The sequence below is a fragment of the Meles meles genome, chromosome 14 (genome assembly GCF_922984935.1).
Source record: "Meles meles chromosome 14, mMelMel3.1 paternal haplotype, whole genome shotgun sequence".
Classification (NCBI taxonomy): Eukaryota; Metazoa; Chordata; class Mammalia; order Carnivora; family Mustelidae; genus Meles; species Meles meles.
The window spans coordinates 27684119-27705356 of NC_060079.1; the positions used below are offsets into that span (position 1 = coordinate 27684119).

Consider the following 21238-nt stretch of genomic DNA (forward strand, 5'->3'; position numbering starts at 1 on the left):
GCCGGCCCACCCCCAACCCCTGCCTTTTGCTCCAGCTAACTAAGCATGTGGATTCCACAGAGAGCCGAGGACAAAGCAGAGGCAGCCAGAGCTGGCATCCAGTTTTCCTGAGCAAGGTAGAGTCCTCCTCAGAGCTACACTGATCAAACCTTTGAGCTTAAAAATTCTACTTTTAAATAAGTGCATAAACAACAATATTCATGATCACTGCTCCCAATAAGAGGCCAGCGTTTTGTCATAAACAATGTAGGTTATGTAGAAAAAAATCTCCCAGTAGCTGAATTAATATCATTACCATTATTAGTCCATAAATGAAGTCATACAGTGTGTGTTCTATATTGTGTGGTTATCAGTTTCCTTCAGTTGCTAACAAAAATCCAAAGTAGTTTATTTGGTGAAAGGGAGGAAGATAATACAAAGTAATTTTAAAGATTTTAATAAGTATTGTATAAAAATAAAGGTATAAGAATAGCGAAAATATATTGAACAGGGGAGCCTGGGTGTCTCAGCTGGTTGAGCGTTTGACTCTCCGTTTTGGTTCAGGTTGTGATCTGAGGGTCGTGGGATCGAGCCTTGCTTTGGGCTCCACACTCAGCTCAGAGTCGGCTTGGGATTCTCTCTCTCCCTCTCCCTCTGCTCCTCCCCTGACTCACTCTTGCTCTCTTTCTCTCAAGTAGATAAATACATCTTTGGGGGAAAACATGTACTGAACAAAAATAGCAATGAGTGGGAATTTGAATAAGATATATTAAGATGTAGTTTCAGTTAAAATAATTAAAACAATATGGTGTTGGCATCACATAGACAAATTAAGGGAATAGAGTAAAAAGTAAAAAAGAAACAGAAATAGGCCTAATTATGTCAGAATTCAGTGCGTTATAAAGGTGGCGAGTTGGTAGGGTAAAGCTTCAGTAGGAAATGAACAGGAAGGGGCACAACTTCCCAGCATTCTAGAAAGACTTAAATTTGGAACCACACTTCGCGTTCCATACTAAAGTAATTTTGAGATGCACCAGTATTAAAATGTAAAATAAGTAAACTACAGATAGGTATTTATGTAATTTGGGGAGGAAGACAGACTTGCTAAGCTTAGTAATAAAAAATAACAACATAAGGGAATAGATTGATTTTGACCAACATCCATCTTCCCATTTTCCCTAAACCCCAGGCCCTGGTAACCACTATTCTAGTCCCTACTTCTGTGACCTTGACCTTTTCAGACCCTGCATATATGAGAGATCAGGCAGTATTTTTCATTCTGTGTCTGGCTTATTTCACTTAGCATAACGTCCTCCAGGCTTATCCATGATTTTTATAAACTAAAATTTAACATCTTCATGTCAAAAAACTCCCCACTTTGAATAAAAATAATCCCGAAGTGGTCCCATAACAGCAAGTGCGGGTGTGAGCGTGCATCCCATAGAAGAGGGCTGGAGAAACTTCCCTCCATTTTCAGTCCCAGAACTCTTTCTTGGAGAGAATCTGACTCATGTGTTTCAAGAAGAGCGAATTCCTCCTTTCCCAGTTCCAGAGATGGGCATGTGACTCAGTCCTGGCCAATCAGAGCATTCCATCCAGGAAGCTGTATTCATGTATGAACATGTGAACCACGTCGAGCCAAAGAAAATCATCCCTAATGTGTTTCAGTGTAATGGTTGGGGTTAGACAGTGCACTTTTCTCTAAGGTTCCTGACATTCCAGAACACGAACCTGGAATCATCCATGGCCATCCTTGCTACCTGGAAATGAGGCAAACTTAAAAGTGTTGCTCAGAGATAGATGATAGCTAGATAGATAGGCAGAAAAACAGATACTGCCTTCACGACCGTCTGAGTTCCTGAATTGGCTGTGCCTGAAGACACACACACAAACAAGTATGGTTACATTTCCTTACAGTGGGTTTCTGTCATTTACAATCACGACTTTCCTGTTGGTCAGTTACATATATTATAGGTATTTTCTTTCCCATGTGTTGCTTGTCTTTTGACCTTACGTATGAGGATCTTGGCTGTCCAAGAATTTTAAAAATTTTTACATATTGAATCTGTTCATCCTTTCTTTTGGGCTGCATTTCCTGCTTAAAAAGGTCCTTCTCATTCTAATTTTTTAAGACCCTATTTATCTATTTATATTTTCAGTTTAACCCTTTGAGGAATCTAGAAATTGTGTGCGGTGTGAGGCAGATAATTCCCTCTTTAACAAAAGAGTAATATTGGGCGTCTGGGTGGATAGGCAGTTAAGCGACAGCCTCTTGATTTGGACTTGGGTCATGATCTCAGGGTCCTGAGGTCAAGCCCTGAGTTGGGCTCTGCACTCAGGTGAGAGTCTGCGTGAGATTCTCCCCTCCCCCCGCCCCTCCCCCTGGTCATGCTCTCGCTCTCTCTCTAAAATAAATACATATTTTTAAAAAGGCAATATATAAACGTGCACATATATAATATACATGTCGAGATGGTTATCTCTGGTTTTCATTGAGTGACATTACAAGGAGAACTTTGTTTTCTTCTTAGGTTTAGTTCTGTTTTCAAATGTTTGTGTAATGAGTAGTGTTAGTGTTAGTCCACTTAGATTCAAGGTTTACACTAACCATGAGGAAATAATGAGATTGGGCTCTAAATGTTTTTCGTATTTGTTCAAATGTCTAGGTATATTTATTTTTCTGCAGCATCTCTAAGATATTGTAATTTCCTTTGAAAGCTGTTCTTTCTTCCCTTTCTCAATTTATTTTATTTCCTGTCTCGATATCACATCACCTTGTTATTTAAAGCAAAAATCAACATTTTTAAAATTAAAAAATAATTCTTCCTCCAACAAGCATTTCAGAGACAAAGGTGAGTATTAATAGGCTACATGCCAGTAGGATGTAATCTTATTTTTTATCTTGTTTTAAGAAGTATGGATATATTGCATTTTAATACATGTATTTGTTATTATGCTATAAATATCTCCTCTGGATTACTTGCATGATATGGTAGTTACTTCTATATAAAGAATTTTATTCTTTTGCTGATGAATATGGTGTATACTTCTCAAACAATGTTTTCTTATTTCTGTTTAAAATCAAACTGAGTCTCAAGTAGGAGAGTACGAGTACCCCAATTTATTGAAATCAACAGTCGGAAAGAATTTTGTCTGGTTTATTTTGTCTTTGATTTAAATAGTACTAAACAAAACACACACACACACACACACACACACACACCTGACATAATGTGTATTTTCTGACATTCCTAAAGATAAGATATATATATAAATTTCAATCATTTGATCTTATCAAGTTTTGTCATTAGCAATGACATTTTGGATTAAAGTGCACATAAAAAATATACCAAATATGAAACAATTCTGTGCCACTCTAAAATTTCCTTGTTTGTATATCAAAATGCTTTTACCTTTCTCTTACCAAACACTAATTCTTAAAGCCTCAAGTTCTACTGTATTTGTATGTTGCTTTGCAATGTAATTTTATAAGCTTTACTTTATTTTTTTGCCAGGCTCTCACTGAAGGCCTGTTGAATGCTGGCAGCAGTCTACGGAATCAGGCTTTGTGAGATGAGGGTCAGGATAACTGAGAGATTGTACCAGTTTTCTAAGAGCCTGGGTAATGAATTCAAACAACTAAATATAGGACTGGAATGAATCTTTTATTCCCTAAAACAATCCACAATTGAGATGGTTGGCACTGGACGGATTTGCACAGAAATTCACAAAGAGAACTTGGGTACGTGACTTTGAACTCATCTGAGACATGAACCCACTGATGACTTTGAAATGCTATCTTATCACTTGGAATGGATGCATGAAAGTGCCAGTTGTAATGTAAATCCTTCTTTTGCAAAGTTTTCCATCATTTCTCATTCAACAGCAAATGTGCTCTAAAAGAAATTTTCTAGATTTCCGCTGAAATCCAAAGACGTTTTACTAATCCTTCTTAAGTAATCATTCTGCAACTATTCCCCAACAGTCACAAACTTTCCTACGGAGCTGGGATTACAAAGAGGAGCCACAGAAGAAAGAAGCTGTACTCTCAAAGAAATTAATTACTATAGACATAAACTCTAATGGCTTTTAAAGTGGGACTCCTAAATCATTGCCTGACTTATCAACTCAGAATTTAGAGTTATTTTTCCACTAGGAATACTACCTGAAATAAAACTGCGTTCCTTTACTTCTCTATAGCAGGAAGAAGAACACACAAGAAACAAAATAGGGAGGTGTGTTGTTCCAAAACCGTCATAGGATCGGATGACTCGAAAACCTTCCCCAAACATGGGACCTTGACACCATTCACACCTAGATGTGCTGCAAGGGAAGACACAACAAATCAATATTTAGTAAATCTCTACTGAAGAAAAGACTATTGTGCTTGATGTTATGTGAGACTCACGGTAGTGTAAAATAGGGCCTTTGTCATTATTGATCTTACCTTCTAATTGAGGACCTAAGACATACATAAGTAAAAAGTAAATGCTAAAAAATAAAGTGGATAAATGTATATAAAACAATCTTGGTTTTCTAAAACAAAAAAGTATAGATGCAGAGCAGGAAACACTCCTAAGGATAGAGTCCAAGTAGAAAACAGTAATTATTCTTGGTCAATGTGATCACAGGAAATTTTATATGCCTTTGTAATCTTTTACTGTATTTTCCAAACTTTCCATAATAATTATGCATTATTTTATAATTCAAAATAATGATACTACTTAAAAAAATAAAGGGACTATATCCCAGCTTTGTACAGGATTAGTGTCTGTATATATTTTTAAATGCTCCTGAATCAGTTAAAAAAATAGACATCAGCCCCATTAGTCCACTGACATTAGCACATGAACAGACCATTCACAGAAGAAGAAACTTGAATGTCTAGAGAACATTGAGAAGGGCAGCTTCTCAATCTCAGTAATCAGAGAGGACGGATACCATTTCATAATCACCAGATGGGCAAAATGGAAAAGTCTGACAGTATGACATTTGGTGAGGATGGGAATCATCAGGGACACTCATAATTTCTTGGTGGTGTAGACATTGGTATAATGTGCCAATTTTAGATTTAAAAAATAAAACTTAATATAAAGATGTATACATGTTAAAGTCTATGTATAAAATCTCAAAAGTGATTTAATGAAATGTCTTGGACAACTTTTAATTGCAATACATTTTGTTTTGCTTCAAAGTAATAGCATCATAATATTCCATAATGTGGATACACCATAATTTATTTTACCACTTTTTGATTGATACACACTGACGCTGCAGTTATCATCCCTAGTCCTAACTTTGTGTTCACGTGTAACTATTTCTATGAGATGGATTCTGACGATTTACATTTCTGTTTCAAGGGGCAAGTAGGACACTGTCCAGTTGCCTTCCACAAAGCTTTTGCCAATTTACAGCACTACTACTGATATATAGTGATCCAGGTTTGGGGCATCCAACGACAAAGTTTACGGTCATTTTTTTTTTTTTTTAAAGATTTTGTTCACTTATCTGACAGACAGAGACCACAAGTAGGCAGAGAGAGGTGGAGGGGAAGCAGGCTCCCTGCTGAGCAGAGAGCCCAATGCAGGGCTCAATCGCAGGGTCCTGGGGTCATGACCTGAGCTGAAGGCAGCAGTTTAACCAACTGAGCCACCCAGGCGTCCCTAAGGTCAATCTTTTTAATCTTAATAAAACAGGTAAAATATCTGTTGTTGCCATTGATGTTGCAGTTCCCTGATTACTAGTAAGATTTAACGTCCTTCAGGGCCTGGGCCCTTTTCTATTGGTAGATTATTAATCACATTTTCAATTTCTTGATGATTCCTATCTGTTTAGGCTTCCTGCCTTTTATGGAGTTAATATTGGTAATTTATACACTTCTGGGAAATTTACTGTGAGGCAGACAACAAGGATTTGTTAAATCAATAATATAAGGACTGGTGAGTATAAAAATAGTTTGATACCATCTGAAGAAAATACGAGAGAAGCTGAGTGGACTCCTAGTGCATGGGCTTTAGAAACCTTGGTCCTGAGATTAGGCAATGATTCTCATACTGCCCGTTAATCCCTGAGGAGGAGAAAATGCTCTAAACAAGGTTGCTCTCTTCCTGGTCTCCAGGAAGTTAGAATACAAAGTGTTTCCCCTCATAGTCTTGCATAGTCTGCCGGGGACCAAAGAACTCTTTTTTTTGGAAGAAACCACTTCTGTGTCCTTAGTAATTCACAGAAAAGATTAAAATCACACCGTATAGATGTTGCTGGCCACGCCTCAGCAATTTGTAACTCACACTGGAATTAAGTAGTAACTTGAGAATATTAGGAAATGGGCTGAATTCAGACTCCATTATTACGCTGAAGAGACAGAAGAAGAAATTTAAAGAATTCTATGTATGTTCAAGGCTGCAATATGGATGTGTTAATAGTAGAACTGTCATCTGGCCTCTAAGGAACAACATTTTAAATGCTTAAAAGTCTATTTTCACTAAAAGGGCATCAGAATCTGCTCACCATTTGAGTAGCTTTTGAATTTCCGCTGGGATCACATTATAATATTCACGAAGATTATTTTTTAAAAAGAAAAAAGAAGCAATTTGAGTAAGAGATGGTGGGCTATTCAAAGAATTCTCTTTCCAAAACATAGGATGAGTGAAAGTATTCTCAAAGAGGATTTTTTTCAGGTTAAGCTTCAAAATTGCAGATGGAAAAGTCGTCAGTTCGTTCCCATCAACATTCAGCTTTTCAAGTGATCTGCAAATAAAGGAAACAAAATTTAAAAGTTATTTATGCAATTTATAATACCAAAATAAATTTTTTTTGTCCCAGTGTTCCTGCAAATTGACATCAAAGGTAGTAGCAATAACATACAAGTGTTTAAGTATTTCCTTAGAACCGGAGAATTACAAAGCAAATGACAGTTTGTTATCATGCAGATCGGTGCATTTGTGTGAATAGGAGAGTTAAAGCATGTACTTTGGGTCTCTGCAACATATCATTATGGAAAAAGAAAAATTCTAATATAGTATAATGATAGAATATGTTTTCAGAGACAAACTGAACACCAGTACACATTTTTTCCTTCAAGTCTAATCAAAACAGTGAAATCACCACTAGCAAAAAATATCATGTGTTCTGTTGCAGTTTTGATTTTTCATCACCTGAATCCCCTTGGTTTTTACTGTGTCATTTGCTTCTGATAACAGCGATACCTTTGTTCGAAAAGAACAAACATTACTGATTTTCTCATTTTATACTACCTGCCTTGATGGGGGTTTTTTGTGTTGTTTTTGTTTTGTTTTGTTTTGTTTTACAGTCACTCATCTTTCTACTTAGTGCTGGAGACAGGCAGAAAAGTATCTGTTTATGAGGGACACATAAAAACAAATCAAAGGCTAGTCCAACTTGTCAAAGATGCTGGGGGTGAAGAGGATGACATGAGGGCTGTAGGTCAAAAGTTGCTGGGAACTCTAGGGTCTCATGTGCAGTGTAGCTTCCTCCTCACACAATTTAAATTCTTTGGTGGGATTTGAAACAATAGGGCTAGGAACATGGCCCCTCACCTGTCTTCATCCCACAGCCACAGTCTGACTACTGCACTTGTCACAGTCTGGAAAAGGGAAGCAAGACCCCAGGCTTTACTTTGGTCCCAAAGGAGAGAGCTAGCATGCTCACTCTGCTCCCTTCCCTGGGATGCCTTGGGACCCGCAGCAGAGAGCCCAATGGACAGCCAGAGGAAGTGTGGTGGACTCTAGGGAGATGCCAGTGGGGGTCCCCAAATACCCCTTCGGGGAGGCTGCCCCTTCCTGAGTTGCTTTATCTTAGAGGCTTCATCAGTCTGGGCTCATCCTTCCTCTGGTTGAGGTCTGCAGAGTTTGATAGGCTCAGCAGTCTCTAAAGCTGGAAGAGCTCCACGCGAGACAGCCTTAGCAGCTGAGCATGGCAGGGAGCAGAGAAACTTCCTTCCGTTACCTCACTGACGCTCTCTGAATGGTGCTCTTGTGACTGTCTTTGGTCCTGAGCAGACGGCGGAGCAGCCAGAAGAGAAAAACTGACAAACACAGAGCGGTGCTCTTGAGGCAATCGTGCTCTGGGAGGCAGAGAAGTTGGGGTGGAAGCAGGAGAAACACTTAATAAAACTCACACACACACACACACAGCAAATAGGAAAAGAAAAAAGTAAATAAAGTGCAAATGCAAAGTAAAATGGAAGGAAAAAACTGAATATATCGGCCGTAACAAAGGTGAAGAGGTTGAATTCCGTAAGATTGTCACATGGGAAATTAAATAATTGGTACAAATATTAGAAAAGCAGAGATAAAATCATCTCACTTTACTGTAGATAAGACTGTGCTCCTAGAAAACCAAACGAAATCTAGTCAAACTGAGCCAGAATGAAGATAATTTGGGTTATATAGCTTAATTTTAAATTCATGTAAGGAAGGACATAGCTTTTCTCTGTTCTGTACTGGCAATAGTCTGCTAGAAAGGAAAATTACAGAAAATGTTACATTCATAATAGCAACACAACTATAGAATACTTAGAGAAGGTTAGTAATAAAGATAAAGGACTGCATGTGAAGCGAGTCATAAATCTTTTAAAAGATTTTATTTATTTATTTTAGAAAGAGCAGAGAAGGAGGGAGAGGGATCTCAAGCAGATTCTGTGCAGAGCCTGATTCGAGTGTGGATGTGGGGCTTGATCTCACAACCCTGAGATCATGACCTGAGCTGAAAGCAAGAGTCAACCCCTCAGCCAACTGAGACACCTGGGCACCCCAAGTCATAAATTCCTATGAAGGACACAAAACAAGATCTGAACAAATGAAAAAATATGCTCAGTTTTAGGATGAAAATATTTATTAACATCAGAAATGTAAATTCTTCAAAACCTATATGTAAACTCAAGACAATTCCAGTTGAAATCTCAACTTTGTGTTTATTTTTTGGAGGGGGTAGAGGGGCTTGGAAGTATATTAAATGCTCTTAAAACTCATGATCTAAGGAGAATAGTTAGAAGGCTATTATTGAAAAACAATCTTCCTCCTAATTATTAAAAATTATTCTAAAGTCATAATCAAAAGAGTACTGATCTGTAAGGACATAGATGAACTTCAGATGTGAGATTTTAAAAATCAATGTGAGAAAGAATCAGGGCTTGGTATTAGGCTTACACTGTTATATGTATTTCCTTATCACAAAGAAATAAAACTGATAAGAACTACAGGTGTACACCCATAAAAATGGACAAAATGAAGCATATCATTCTATTAAGAAGCTATCAGTACAACTTTTAAATAATTACTGAAAATGTTATGTCTTAAAAATGCCAGTCATTCAAGTTACGTTTTTGTAAATGTGATGTTTCATATATTACGTTTTATGGCTATTAAATGTATGAACGAACTCAGTTTTCTCCAACAGTCATGACCAAATATGTCCTGACAGGGCATATGACTTTGTGTACTTACAACTTGCAGAATACCTGAGTTTCTGGATTTCATTTGGAATGGAAGCAATACTATTGTAGGAAATATCAAGTTCCTCAAGATGGGACAAAAGAAATAACCTTAGACAGAAAGAGAAAATGGAATTAAAAATGATTACCTGCTTGTTATTACTAGGCATGAATAAAGAATTAAATACTTGAGCAAAGAGGTAGAAGTATGGAGAAACTACGTTTTTAGAAATGTAGTTTAGAAACAACATTTTCCTATAATCTTGAAATTTATGGACTTCTTTTCATTATAGGTGGCTTAATGACAATCGAAGTTCCTGAAATGATTCTTCTATCCTTTAAGACGGCTTTGAAATGTTTGGAGCAGAAAAAGCCGCCTGAGAAATTTCTAACATATTTAGAGATAGTCTTTTCTTGGTTGCTGTATTCGTTTCCTAGGGCTGATGTAACCAACGACCACAAGCCAGGGGGCTTAGAGCCTTAGAGCCACAGACACTTATTCCCTCACAGTTCTGGAGGCCGGAAGTCCAAAATCAAGGTGTTGTTAGTGGAGTTAGTGGAGTCGGTTCTTTCTGGAGTCTGTCAGGACCCTCCGGTTAGGCTCTGGGATGAAAAAGACAAGAAACAGAAAAGAAAGGGGGAAAAAAAAACCCAAAAACCAAAAAACAAGGCAACGAGAGAGACACATTCTGGTGATGTCATTACCTCTTAAATGAACAAAAAAATCCCCGTGTATTTCATGAACAAATGCTATCCTAAAGCTTTGGGGAAAAGAAGAAACTTTCTGGATTTTTTAAGTGATCTATTGTCTTTATTTTACAAGAAAACTTAAATAGACCTTTTCATGGTCACGAAACTTCATTTAATCTGAGAGCATTACAGTTTTGCCTTGATTATAACATACAAGTTATATGCCTTGATTATAATCAAGGGCATAACTGTAACTGTAGAGGGCCTATCTGTAAGGGGCATAGCTAGGATGAGAACCAGTTCTTTGTGCCTCCAGAACCTGGGCTTTCGTATCTGCAATTGCATTGCTTAAATAGTAGCAACAAAAACTTGGGCCTCGGTTGACTTTGTGCTGTCGATCTCCCCTTGATATGCATACATAACCTATGTTTCTTGATTAAAAATATATATACTGCTTCGGAGGGGCCTGGGTGACTCAGCTGGTTGAGTGTCTGCCTCTGGCTCAGGGCGAGATCCTAAGTGTTCTGGGATTGAGCCCTGTCTCAGGCTTCCTGCTCTTCAGGGAGCCTGCTTCTCCCTCTCCTGTTCCCCCTGACTGAGCTTTCTCTTTCTGTTAAGTAAATAAATAAAATCTTGAAAAATACATATATACTGCTTTATTTTAGAAACTCTAATATTTTTTTAGAAATAGCTCCTTAAAAGTTTTTGAGTATAACCAATAGTTAACCAATAGTTCAAACTAATTTGCTTAATCTCTAAATAGTGAACAATGTTGACCCTGTAGCTATGAACAAGTTGTAGTTGCTTTAGGAATTTTTACATTTTGTTTAAATGACAGTTATAGTTATTAAAGGTCATAATTACAATTTTGCAGATTATTAAATATAAATTGTATTTAGATGCACGTATCATATATGCATATATACATATATATGGGTCTCTATATGCATACATATATGTAGCCGTGTGTGTATATGTGTATATACACACAGGGTTACGTGTGTGTGTATATACAAACATATATATACATATACACACACACGCAAACACACAGAAAAATATAGATATGTGTGTACACACAGATTAGTAGACAGATATGTATTAGTTAGCTCTGTTCCCAGGGTGTCTAGAAACAATGTTATCCCAGTAGCACTGGGACTTCTAGCACCCAGATCTCGGTTTTAAATACCATCTTCCAATAAAAAGGAAGCAGAGTTTGCATAGAGAAACAGCTGCTTCTAGTATCAAGGCAGGGAAAATACAATTTATATTACTGTTGAAAAAATAGATGATTTAAATAGAAATAAAATACACACAATGCAATATTCCTACTTTTAGTGTTGATTTCTTACATATATATTACATGTAATGTGAAATGCATGTATATACAGGAATGGTATAAGTTTTACATGCTTTTTATTCTTTTAAATGACTGAATAGTTTTACAGCTTATTAATGCAGAATTTGTTGGATTGATAAATATAAACAATGCCGGGTGAACAACTTAATAAATGAATTTTGATGCATTTCCTTAATTTTGGTGAGAATCTTCTTTACAAAATGTTCAACTGTATAAGAGTCCCTGTCCCTTTGCCCTTAACCCATCCAATCTGTTTAACTGAAAGATGTATGTCGTTTTGCATTTGGCTAAGGTTTTGGTTTAAGAATTAAATAATCACCAGTCCATAAGTCTGGAAAAATTCCATCTCTTTTATACCCAAATATCAACATTCTTATTAAAGGATGATACATATCATATTGGCTAATTTCTTGATTTATATAGGATATTGAGACCAAGAAGGTTAAGTGATTCCCCAGATAAAACAGATCATTATCAATTTTGAAGTTAAAAGTCTAGATTTCCTAATTCCATATGCAGTGTCCTTTCCAAATGCACAAAGGCTGTCAAGAGATCAGTGCAAGTTTCTCACTTGAGCCTTTTTCTGTAATTGGTGTTCACTTAATCCATACTCAAATAATGGATCTCTAGATGAGCATTCACTAGCCCCTCACTAGCTACCATCTATGCAGCTGCTAGGATTGCTTTTAACACAATGGTAAGAAGCAAGTCAGCTAACTGGAAGAGAATGGGAATCGTACAGTTGCTAGCTGCGTTCAAAAAGGAAATTGATTGGGCACCTGGGTGGCTCAGTGGGATAAGCCACTGCCTTTGGCTCAGGTCATGATCTCAGGGTCCTGGGATTGAGTCCCGCATCGGGCTCTCTGCTCAGCAGGGAGCCTGCTTCTCTCTCTCTCTCTCTGCCTGCCTCTCTGTCTACTTGTGATCTCTCTCTGTCAAATAAATAAATAAATAAATAAATAAATAAGGAAATTGGTCTCTTTCTAAATTATAAGGTCTTTATTTCCTGTGCTCATAATCTCAAGCCATTGACCTTACCCAGGTGGAAGAGTAGTAATCAAATTAAAGGCAATGCTGAAAACTCTAAGGAGCTTAAGTTGCTGAATTTCGGAAGAGATTTCTTTGATAGGATTATTTCGTAGTAATAGTATTTGTAAATTTTTAAGACAAAGTATCTGAAGAACAGAAAAGAGAAACAAACATGAGTAGAATGATCAAGTATCACAGCCTCTACTTGGTACATTTTATAAACCCCTTGAACTAATGTAGTAGAATCAACAAATGAACATTGATTGGCTGTACCATCTGTCTCTTTTTTTGCTCTTTTCCAGGGTATCATAAATGTTTATTTTTTATTATAATTATTATTAATAAGAAATTAGTGCAATATACACAATGATAAAAATGAACTCACTTCTGTGGGGAAGTAACTGATGTCATTGAAGGATAAGTTAAGATATACCAGTTGGGAGGCCAAAATCGTTAAGTCTGGACAATGTGTGATAAAAAAGCCCTAAAAGAAAGCAACAAGTGATAAGAGGTTAATTAACAATGCACAAAATATTTTATACCAAAGTAAAAATAAATGAGCACATAACTGAGTGACAGTGCTTGACACAGAACACTAACAAGGCTATACTCATCCTCCATTCATTTATGTTAGTCTGCCATAACAATAATTCCCTAAATATGGAAAGGATAGAAACCAAATAGAAACTCTGCTAAGTATTCATGTTTATAATAAGTTTAGTGTTAGATGTGTGACAGAAATTATTTTGATTAACGGCAAACAAGCATTTATGGAGCATCCCTTGTGTGCTGAACTGTAAGTAAATACATTTTATATTTAATTATCTCTTTCATCTTATTTTTTCATGTTTCTACCTCTTTTTCTGTTATCATTCTATTAATCTAACGTCTATCTAAAACTTTTTGTTTAAATATGCCAATTCTGATTGAGGAAAACTATGCGCTGCTGTGAACTAAATGTTTGCGCTGCCCACAAGCCTTTATGTTAAAGTCCCAAACCCCAGTGTGCTGGCATTTAGAGGTGAGGCCTTTGTGAGGTAATTAGGGTTAGATGAGATCTTAAGGGTGGAGCCCTTATAATGGGATTAGTGCCCATATAAGAAGACGAAGGGGCCAGAGCTCTCTTTTTCCACCAGGTAAGGCTATAGGAAGAAAGTAGGCATGAGCAAGAGATCTCTAACCAGGAGACAAATCAGCTGACACCCCTCAATGCTGGACTCCAGGGCTGCCAGAACTGTGAGAAATTAATGATATTTTGTCATAGCAGTCAGAACTGATTAAGACGTGTTTGGTGTCCCCAGTATCTTTAATATTCCAGGATAACTGAAACATTTGTTTCTTAAGGGGCATAGGATCAGTAGTGGTCAACTGAATGGACCAAGGGACACGATTGTTGGATGATCAGAACTCAGCTTGTAGAAAAGGGGGACATCGTTGCAGGTGTGTTAGACTACACCACATATCATATGAGAATGAAAGGCTCATGGCTAAAGAAGCTTGAAGTTGAGTACTGGTTTCAAGACTGACCTTTTACTGAAGTATTACTATTTGTAAATGTGTATATAGACAAAAGTAGGTGGCCTTTTTTTCCTGTCATAAACACTTTTCTCAGCAGAACTGGTGCTGTACTTACAGAGCGGAAATATGTTTATCATAGTCTCTAATCATTTCATTTAGTGTGCTCAGACAACTAGATGCCTTTACATTTCCTTCTGCCTGGAAATTTCTTCCCTCATGTCATCCCATGAACTATATAGTCTCACCTCATCAGTGGCCAGCACAGAGTCAGCTCTCTACTCATATGTCGTCTGGCCAGAGAGGCCTTCCTAACCAACCTATGACGGATAGCAACCTCTTAAACCAGTGCTCCAGTGATGATTCCCTGTCCCTGTCACTTGCCTTATTTTTCTTCATAGTTCTTATAATCATAGGACAGACTATGTACAAATATATGTCTGATCTCACCCCACTAAACTTTAATAAGCTCCATGAAATAGGCATTCTCTTCTGTTTTGCACACTTATATCTAGTTAAAATACATAGTTTACCACTGGCACATGGGGGGTTCTTAATAAATATTGGCTGAATGAGTGAATATCCAGAACCTTCATGTTGCCTCGTGTAATCCCCAGGACCATCACTAGGAGGCTGGCCCACCACAGGTACCCTGGATCTCTCTTTAACCATTCCATCATAAAACCCGTTTGCTGTGGTTATCATGCAAAGGCTGTGTGGAACTAAGCCTTAGAGGAGTGTGGTCCAAAATGGCAGAAGAACATGAGACCTAGATTTCATCTGGTGCCAGGAGTTCAGCTACATAGCTATCAAACCACTCTGAACACCTATGAACTCAACAGGAGATCCAAGAAAAGAATAGCAACAACCTTAGGAACAGAAAAGCGACCACTTTCTGCAAGGTAGGACATGCGGAGAAGTGAATGGACGCGATATATGGGAAGAGAGACTGTGGGGGGAGGGGCCGGCTCCAGGCAAGCATGGAGCAACGGAGCACAAAATCAGAACTTTTAGAAGTCTGCTCCACTGAGGGACGTCGCTCCAGAGGCTAAGTGGAGAGTGGAGCCCTCATGGGGATAGTGTGGTCTCAGGGGTTGCAGAAAGACCAGGGCCGTCTCAGGGTGGCAGAGCTCCCAGATATGGGGTGGAGAAGCCAGCCACAGAGACAGAGCCGAGGAGTGCGCTTTCAGCTCAAGGTTACCTTAAACCATGATCCGAGGCACAGTTGAGCCACTGCTCTTAGAGGAGGGGTTCAACAAGTGAAAGAACTGGGGAAACTCCCTTTCTTACCCCCAGGAGGAGTGGCTTCAGAACGCACTGCAGGAATCGGCTAGGTTTGGAGCCTCCAAATGGGGCCGTGCATCTGAGATGGAAACGCTCGGTCACAGGCCCGGTGAGCACGGAGCATGGCCAGAGACCAGGGGGATGGGAGTGACTGACTGCTTTTCTCCGAGGGTGCACTGAGGAGTGAGGCCCTAAGCTCTTGGCTCCTCCTGGCCAGAGACTAGGAGGCTGCCATTTTCATTCCCGTACTCCAAAGCTCTATGGAAAGCGTTCAGGGAACAAAAGCTCCAAGAGCAAAATTTTTGAGCAGATTAAGCAGATTGCTTAGCCGGGCCTCTGGCAAGGGTGGTGCAATTCTGCCTTGGGCAAAGACATTTGAGAATCACTGCAACAGGCCCCTTCCCCAGAGTTCAGCAAGAACATCCAGCCAAGACCAAGTTTACTAATCAATGAGAACAACTCATCAGTGCTAGGGGAAGACAGCACATAGAATTCATGGCTTTTTCCCCATGATGCTTTAGTCTTTCAACTTTAATTTAAAATTTTCCTTATTTTTTTTCTTTTTTTAAATTTTTCTTCTTTCCTTTTTCAACCAACATCTTATCTTATCAATTCTTTTTTTAGAATCTCTTTTAATTTTCATCTTTACTATCTTTACTATTCTATCCCTTCATTGTATTTAACCTTATTTATTTATTTACTTATTTAACCTTATTGTATTTAACCTTATTTTTTGTATATATATAAGTTTTTCTTTCTTTAAAATTTTGGGTTGCTATTTCTTCTAACAGACCGAAATATGCCCAAAATCTAGTGTATGGCTCTTCTATTCACCAGCCTGATCATATTCTTTTTTTTTTTTTCTTTTCCCCCCAGTTTTGGGTCTCCTCTGATTGTGTACTGTATATTTCTATGGGGTCGTTGTTACCCTTTTAGCATTTTGTTCTCTCGTTCATCTATTCTTCTCTGGACAAAATGGGAAAACTCACCTCAAAAAAAAGAGCAAGAGGCAGTACCGATTCCCAGGGGCCTAGTCAATATGGACACTAGTAAGATGTTGGATCTAGAGTTCAGAATGACGATCATAAAGATATGAGCTGGTCTTGAAAAAAGCATAGAAGACACTAGAGAATTCCTTTCTGGAGAAGTAAAATCTAACCAAGTCGAAATCAGAAAGACTATTAATGAGGTGCAATCAAAAATGGAGGCTCTAACTGCTAGGATAAATGAGGCAGAAGAGAGAATTACTGAGATCGAAGACCAAATGATGGAGAATAAAGAAGCTGAGCAAAAGATAAACAGCTACTGGATGATGAGGGGAGAATTCGAGAGATAAGTGAGACCATAAGATGAAACAATATTAGAATAATTACAATCCTGGAAGAAGAAGAAAGAGAAAGAGGGGCAGAAGGTATATTGGAGCAAATTATAGTGGAGAACTTCCACAATGTGGGGGAAGAAACAGGAATCAAAATCCAGGAGGCACAGAGAACCCCCCTCAAAATCAGTAAAAATAGGTCCACACCCCATCATCTAATAGTAAATCAATTCTTGAGACAAAGAGAAAATCCTGAAAGCAGCTCAGCACAAGAGGTCTGTAACCTACAAAGGTAGAAACATTAGATTGGCAGCATACCTATCTACAGAAACCTGGCAGGCCAGAAAGGACTGGCATGATATATTCAGAGCACCAAATGAGAAAAGTATGCAGCCAAGAATACTATATTCAGCTAGGGTGTCACTGAAAATAGGAGGAGGATAAAAAGCTTCCAGGACAGACAAAAACTAAAAGAATTTCCAAACACCAAACCAGCCTTACAGGAAATATTGAAAGGGTTAGCTAAGCAAAGAGAGAACCTAAAGGCAACAGACCAGAAAGGAACAGAGACAATATACAGTAACACTCACCTTACAGGTAATACAATGGCACTAAAGTCACATCTTTCAATAGTTACCCTGAATGTAAATGGGCTAAATGCCCCAATCAAAAGACACAGGTTGTCAGAATGGATAAAAAAAACTAGACCCACTGATATGCTGTCTGCAAAAAAACTCATTTTAGACCCAAAGAAACCACCAGATTTAAAGTGAGGGGGTGGGAAACCACTTACCATACTGAAGGACATCAAAAGAAAGCTAGGGTGACAATCCTTATATCAGACAAATTAGGTTTTAAATCAAAGATTATCAAAAGATATGAGGAAGGACACTATATCATACTTAAAGAGTCTATCCAACAAGAAGATCTAACAACTTAAAATATCTATACCCCTAACATGGGAGCAGCCAAGTATATAAGCCAATTAATAAAAAAAAAAAAAACCTAAGAAACACGTGAACAATACAATAGTAGTAGGGGACTTTAACATCTCCTTCACTGAAATGGACAGATCATCCAAGCAAAAGATCAACACACTGGACACACTGGACCAGATGGACATCACAGATATATTCAGAACATTCCATCCCAAAACAACAGAATACACATTCTTCTCTAGTGCACATGGAACATTATCCAGAATAGATCACATCTTGGGTCATAAATCAGGTACTGATTTACGTTACCAAAAATTGGGATCATTCCCTGCATATTTTTCAGACCACAATGCTTTGGAACTCAAACTCAATAACAACAGGAAAGGTGGAAAGAACTCAAGTACATTGAGTCTAAAGAGCATCCTAGTAAAGAATAAATGTGTCATCCAGGAAATTAAAGGAGAATTTAAAAAATTCATGGAAACAAATGAAAATGAAAACACAACTGTTCAAAATATATGGGATGCAGCAAAAGCAGTCCTAAGACAGAAATATATAGCAATATAAGCCTTTCTCAAGAAACAAGGAAGGTCTCAAATAAACAACCTAACCCTACACCTAAATGACCTGGAGAAAGAAGAGCAAATAAAGACTAAACCCAGCAGGAGAAGAGAAATAATAAAGATCAGAGCAACCATCAAAAATATGAAATCTTGCCATTTGCAACAATGTGGATGGAACTAAAGTGTATTATGCTAAGTGAAATAAGTCAATCAGAGAAAGACAATTATATGATCTCGCTGATATGTGGAATTTGAGAAATAAGGCAGAGGATCATAGGGGAATAGAGGAAAAAATGAAACAAGACAAAACCAGAGAGGGAGATAAACTAAGAGACTCTTAATCTCAGAAAACAAACTGAGGGACTGGAGTGGAAGGGGCTGGAAGGGATGGGGCATCTAGGTGATGGACATTGGGGAGGGTTTGTGTTATGGTGAGCAGTGTGTATTGTGTAAGACCAATGAATCACAGACCTGTACCCCTGAAACAAGTAATACATTATATGTTAAGAATAAAAAACAAAACAAAACAAAATTAAATTAAATTTCAAAAGAAAGGGGGAAAAGGTACTAAACACTAAGAATGTGGAGGCCTTCCCAATCTCTTGAACTACTCTAGCAAATATTAAGTACTTATATCTTGGGTCTGTATTAGATTAATCAGTACACTTGTTTTGTATAAGTTTTTGTTCATAGAAAATCTACTTCTTTTAATAAGGCCCTGAACTAGATCAGGAGTTATGACTTTTAATTCCTTTATATCACCCCACAGAGCTCAAGATTCTACTCTGGAGTCTAACATTTTTTTTAAATAATATTAATGGCTGTGGAAATAAAGTTTTTCTTCATTAGCTCCACCCACCTCTTTAAAAGCTACATTCATTCTCCATCTAAAGCAAGGATTAGCAAACTACACTCTGCCACCTGTTTTTCCAAGTTAAGATTTTACTGGAACATAGCCATGCTCATAAGTTTAAGTATTGTATATAGCTGCTTTTGCATTATATAACAGACTTGAGTGACAGAGACCATGCAACCCTCAAAGCCTAAGATTTTATATCCAACCATTTGCGGAAAAAGTCACCAACCTCTGATTTTAAGTATTTCTTTCCTGGGGCATCTGGGTGACTCAGTCAGTTAAGCATCCTACTCTTGATCTCAGCTCAGGTGTTGATATCAGGGTTGTGAGTTCAAGCACATGTAATGAATGAATGAATGAATGAATGAAGAAATAAATGAAGAAATAAATAAATAAAGTAATTCACTTCAAAGGGCACTCTATTGACTGGCTCAGTCAATGGAGTATGTGACTCTTGAGCTCAGAATTGTAAGTTCAAGACCCATGTTAGCTGTGCAGATTACTTAAAAACAAAATCTTAAAAAAAAAAAAGTAGTTCACTACAAAACCAGATAATCTGATTGCTCACTTGTCCTAATGGTTAATGATCTTATTTCAAACCAACCTTCTCACTAAAACCAAAAAGGTAAACAAACACAACACAATAAATGCTTGAGAATTACCAAGGTAGCTAGGTCTTAATAAGCCAAACTTCTAGAAAGAAGAGAAACTCAGGATGGTAGACAGAAAACTCACCACTACTTTTCTCCCTAAGTCATTTGCCTAATCAAAAGCTGTGGACAAGCTAAGTTGAGCAGAATTATAGCCAGTCAAATAGGGCTAGAGAGATAAAAATTGGAATTCACTGCTTACCGAGATCAAGGGGGTCTCAGACTTGGTATAAAAGGGCTGAAAGGCTGCAGCCCTAGGAGAAAAGATTAACTGTAAATCTCTATAAAGATTGAAGCTTGGATCAAAATAAAGCATTTTGAGGCTTCTGGTCCAAGATGGTGACATAGAGAGACCCTGAACTCACCTTCTCCATGCACTTGCCCCTTCTACATCTATTTACAGAGCAATTCCTCCTGAAGAAGAACTGAGGGCTGACTGAATGGCTTCTGCACAACAAAAGATAGAGAGACCATGCAGAGAACATGAGAAGAGATGGAAACATGGTAAGGCAGGAAGCCCCCCACCCTCCCCCCCACCCCACCCCACCAACGCTTCCTCTGGAACTGCAGTGGGGAGGGACAGTACTGAGGGACCAGTGGCAGATTCATCTACCCTGAGGCACAGAGAAAAAGCCATGGTTTCAAAGAGCAACTAGAATATAAAAGATGCAGCCCTAGAACTCTGCCAAATGGTAGGGGAGCTGCTGGAACTCTATGGACTGGAGGGGCTGGTGAACACCACGTTTAACATTTTCTCTTCATGGACAGAGCAGGCAGAAGCAGGCTCTGGGCACCAGGGTGAGTCTGCTTGTCTCAGTGAGCCCTGGTCCCCTAACCCACACCAGCTCTAACCACCCCATTAAGGCAGCCCAAGATGGTACACACTGGGACCTCCTAGTCAATACTCACTACAGCTCCAGCCATCAAGGCAAGGTGGCCCAGGTGCGAACCACCCCAGAACACTCCAGGCCTGACCCACTTTGTCTCCAGATGGCTTGTTAGGGCACCCCTAGTGGAGTGCTCTAGGACTTTTTGGCTCATGCCTGTTTGGCCCCAGCAGCCCCACCAGGGTATTCCCCATGCAATACATCCCAAGGAACCCCCAACGTGCCCCCTGCCTCACCTCCAGCCACCCCATTAGCACCCCCTGCACAGAGCACCCCAGTACACCCTGGTCTGTGCCCCGTCTCAGTTCCAGCCATCCTATCAGAGTGACCCTGAACTGAGCATGCTAGGACCACTTGGCTTGCACCCACTTCAGCTCCAGCTGTCCCATCAGATAACCCTCTGCACAAAGAATCCTAGGACCACCCCAGCCCATACCCACTTCCACTCCAGCCATCCCACCAGGGTAGCCCCAGCTCAGAGGGCTCTGGGACCCCCAGCCCATACCAGCCACAGCAAAAGACAGGTAAATGTCAAAAGGACACTGAAACCAACTTGAATGACTTTTACTAATGAAATCTAGAGCAATTTAAGAATAAAAATCAGCAACAGTATAACAGATTATACTCACCACATGAAACAAATTGAACATTTGATGAGAAAGGATTATTTGCATAGTTTTTACATTTTAAATGCAAAGGCAAAGAAAGAGTAACAGTG

General features: G+C 38.6%; 1 protein-coding gene across 1 annotated transcript in view; it reads right to left on the reverse strand.

Annotated features, from left to right (window-relative positions):
* Nucleotides 1-4082: 4082 nt before the first annotated feature.
* The window catches only part of LRRC63 (leucine rich repeat containing 63), a 45525-nt gene continuing 28369 nt past the window's right edge, over nucleotides 4083-21238 (reverse strand). The window contains 5 exon segments of the mRNA XM_046028195.1: nucleotides 4083-4302; nucleotides 6487-6726; nucleotides 9458-9541; nucleotides 12519-12655; nucleotides 12895-12993. Of these exon segments, the coding sequence (XP_045884151.1) occupies nucleotides 4083-4302; nucleotides 6487-6726; nucleotides 9458-9541; nucleotides 12519-12655; nucleotides 12895-12993 (780 nt within the window).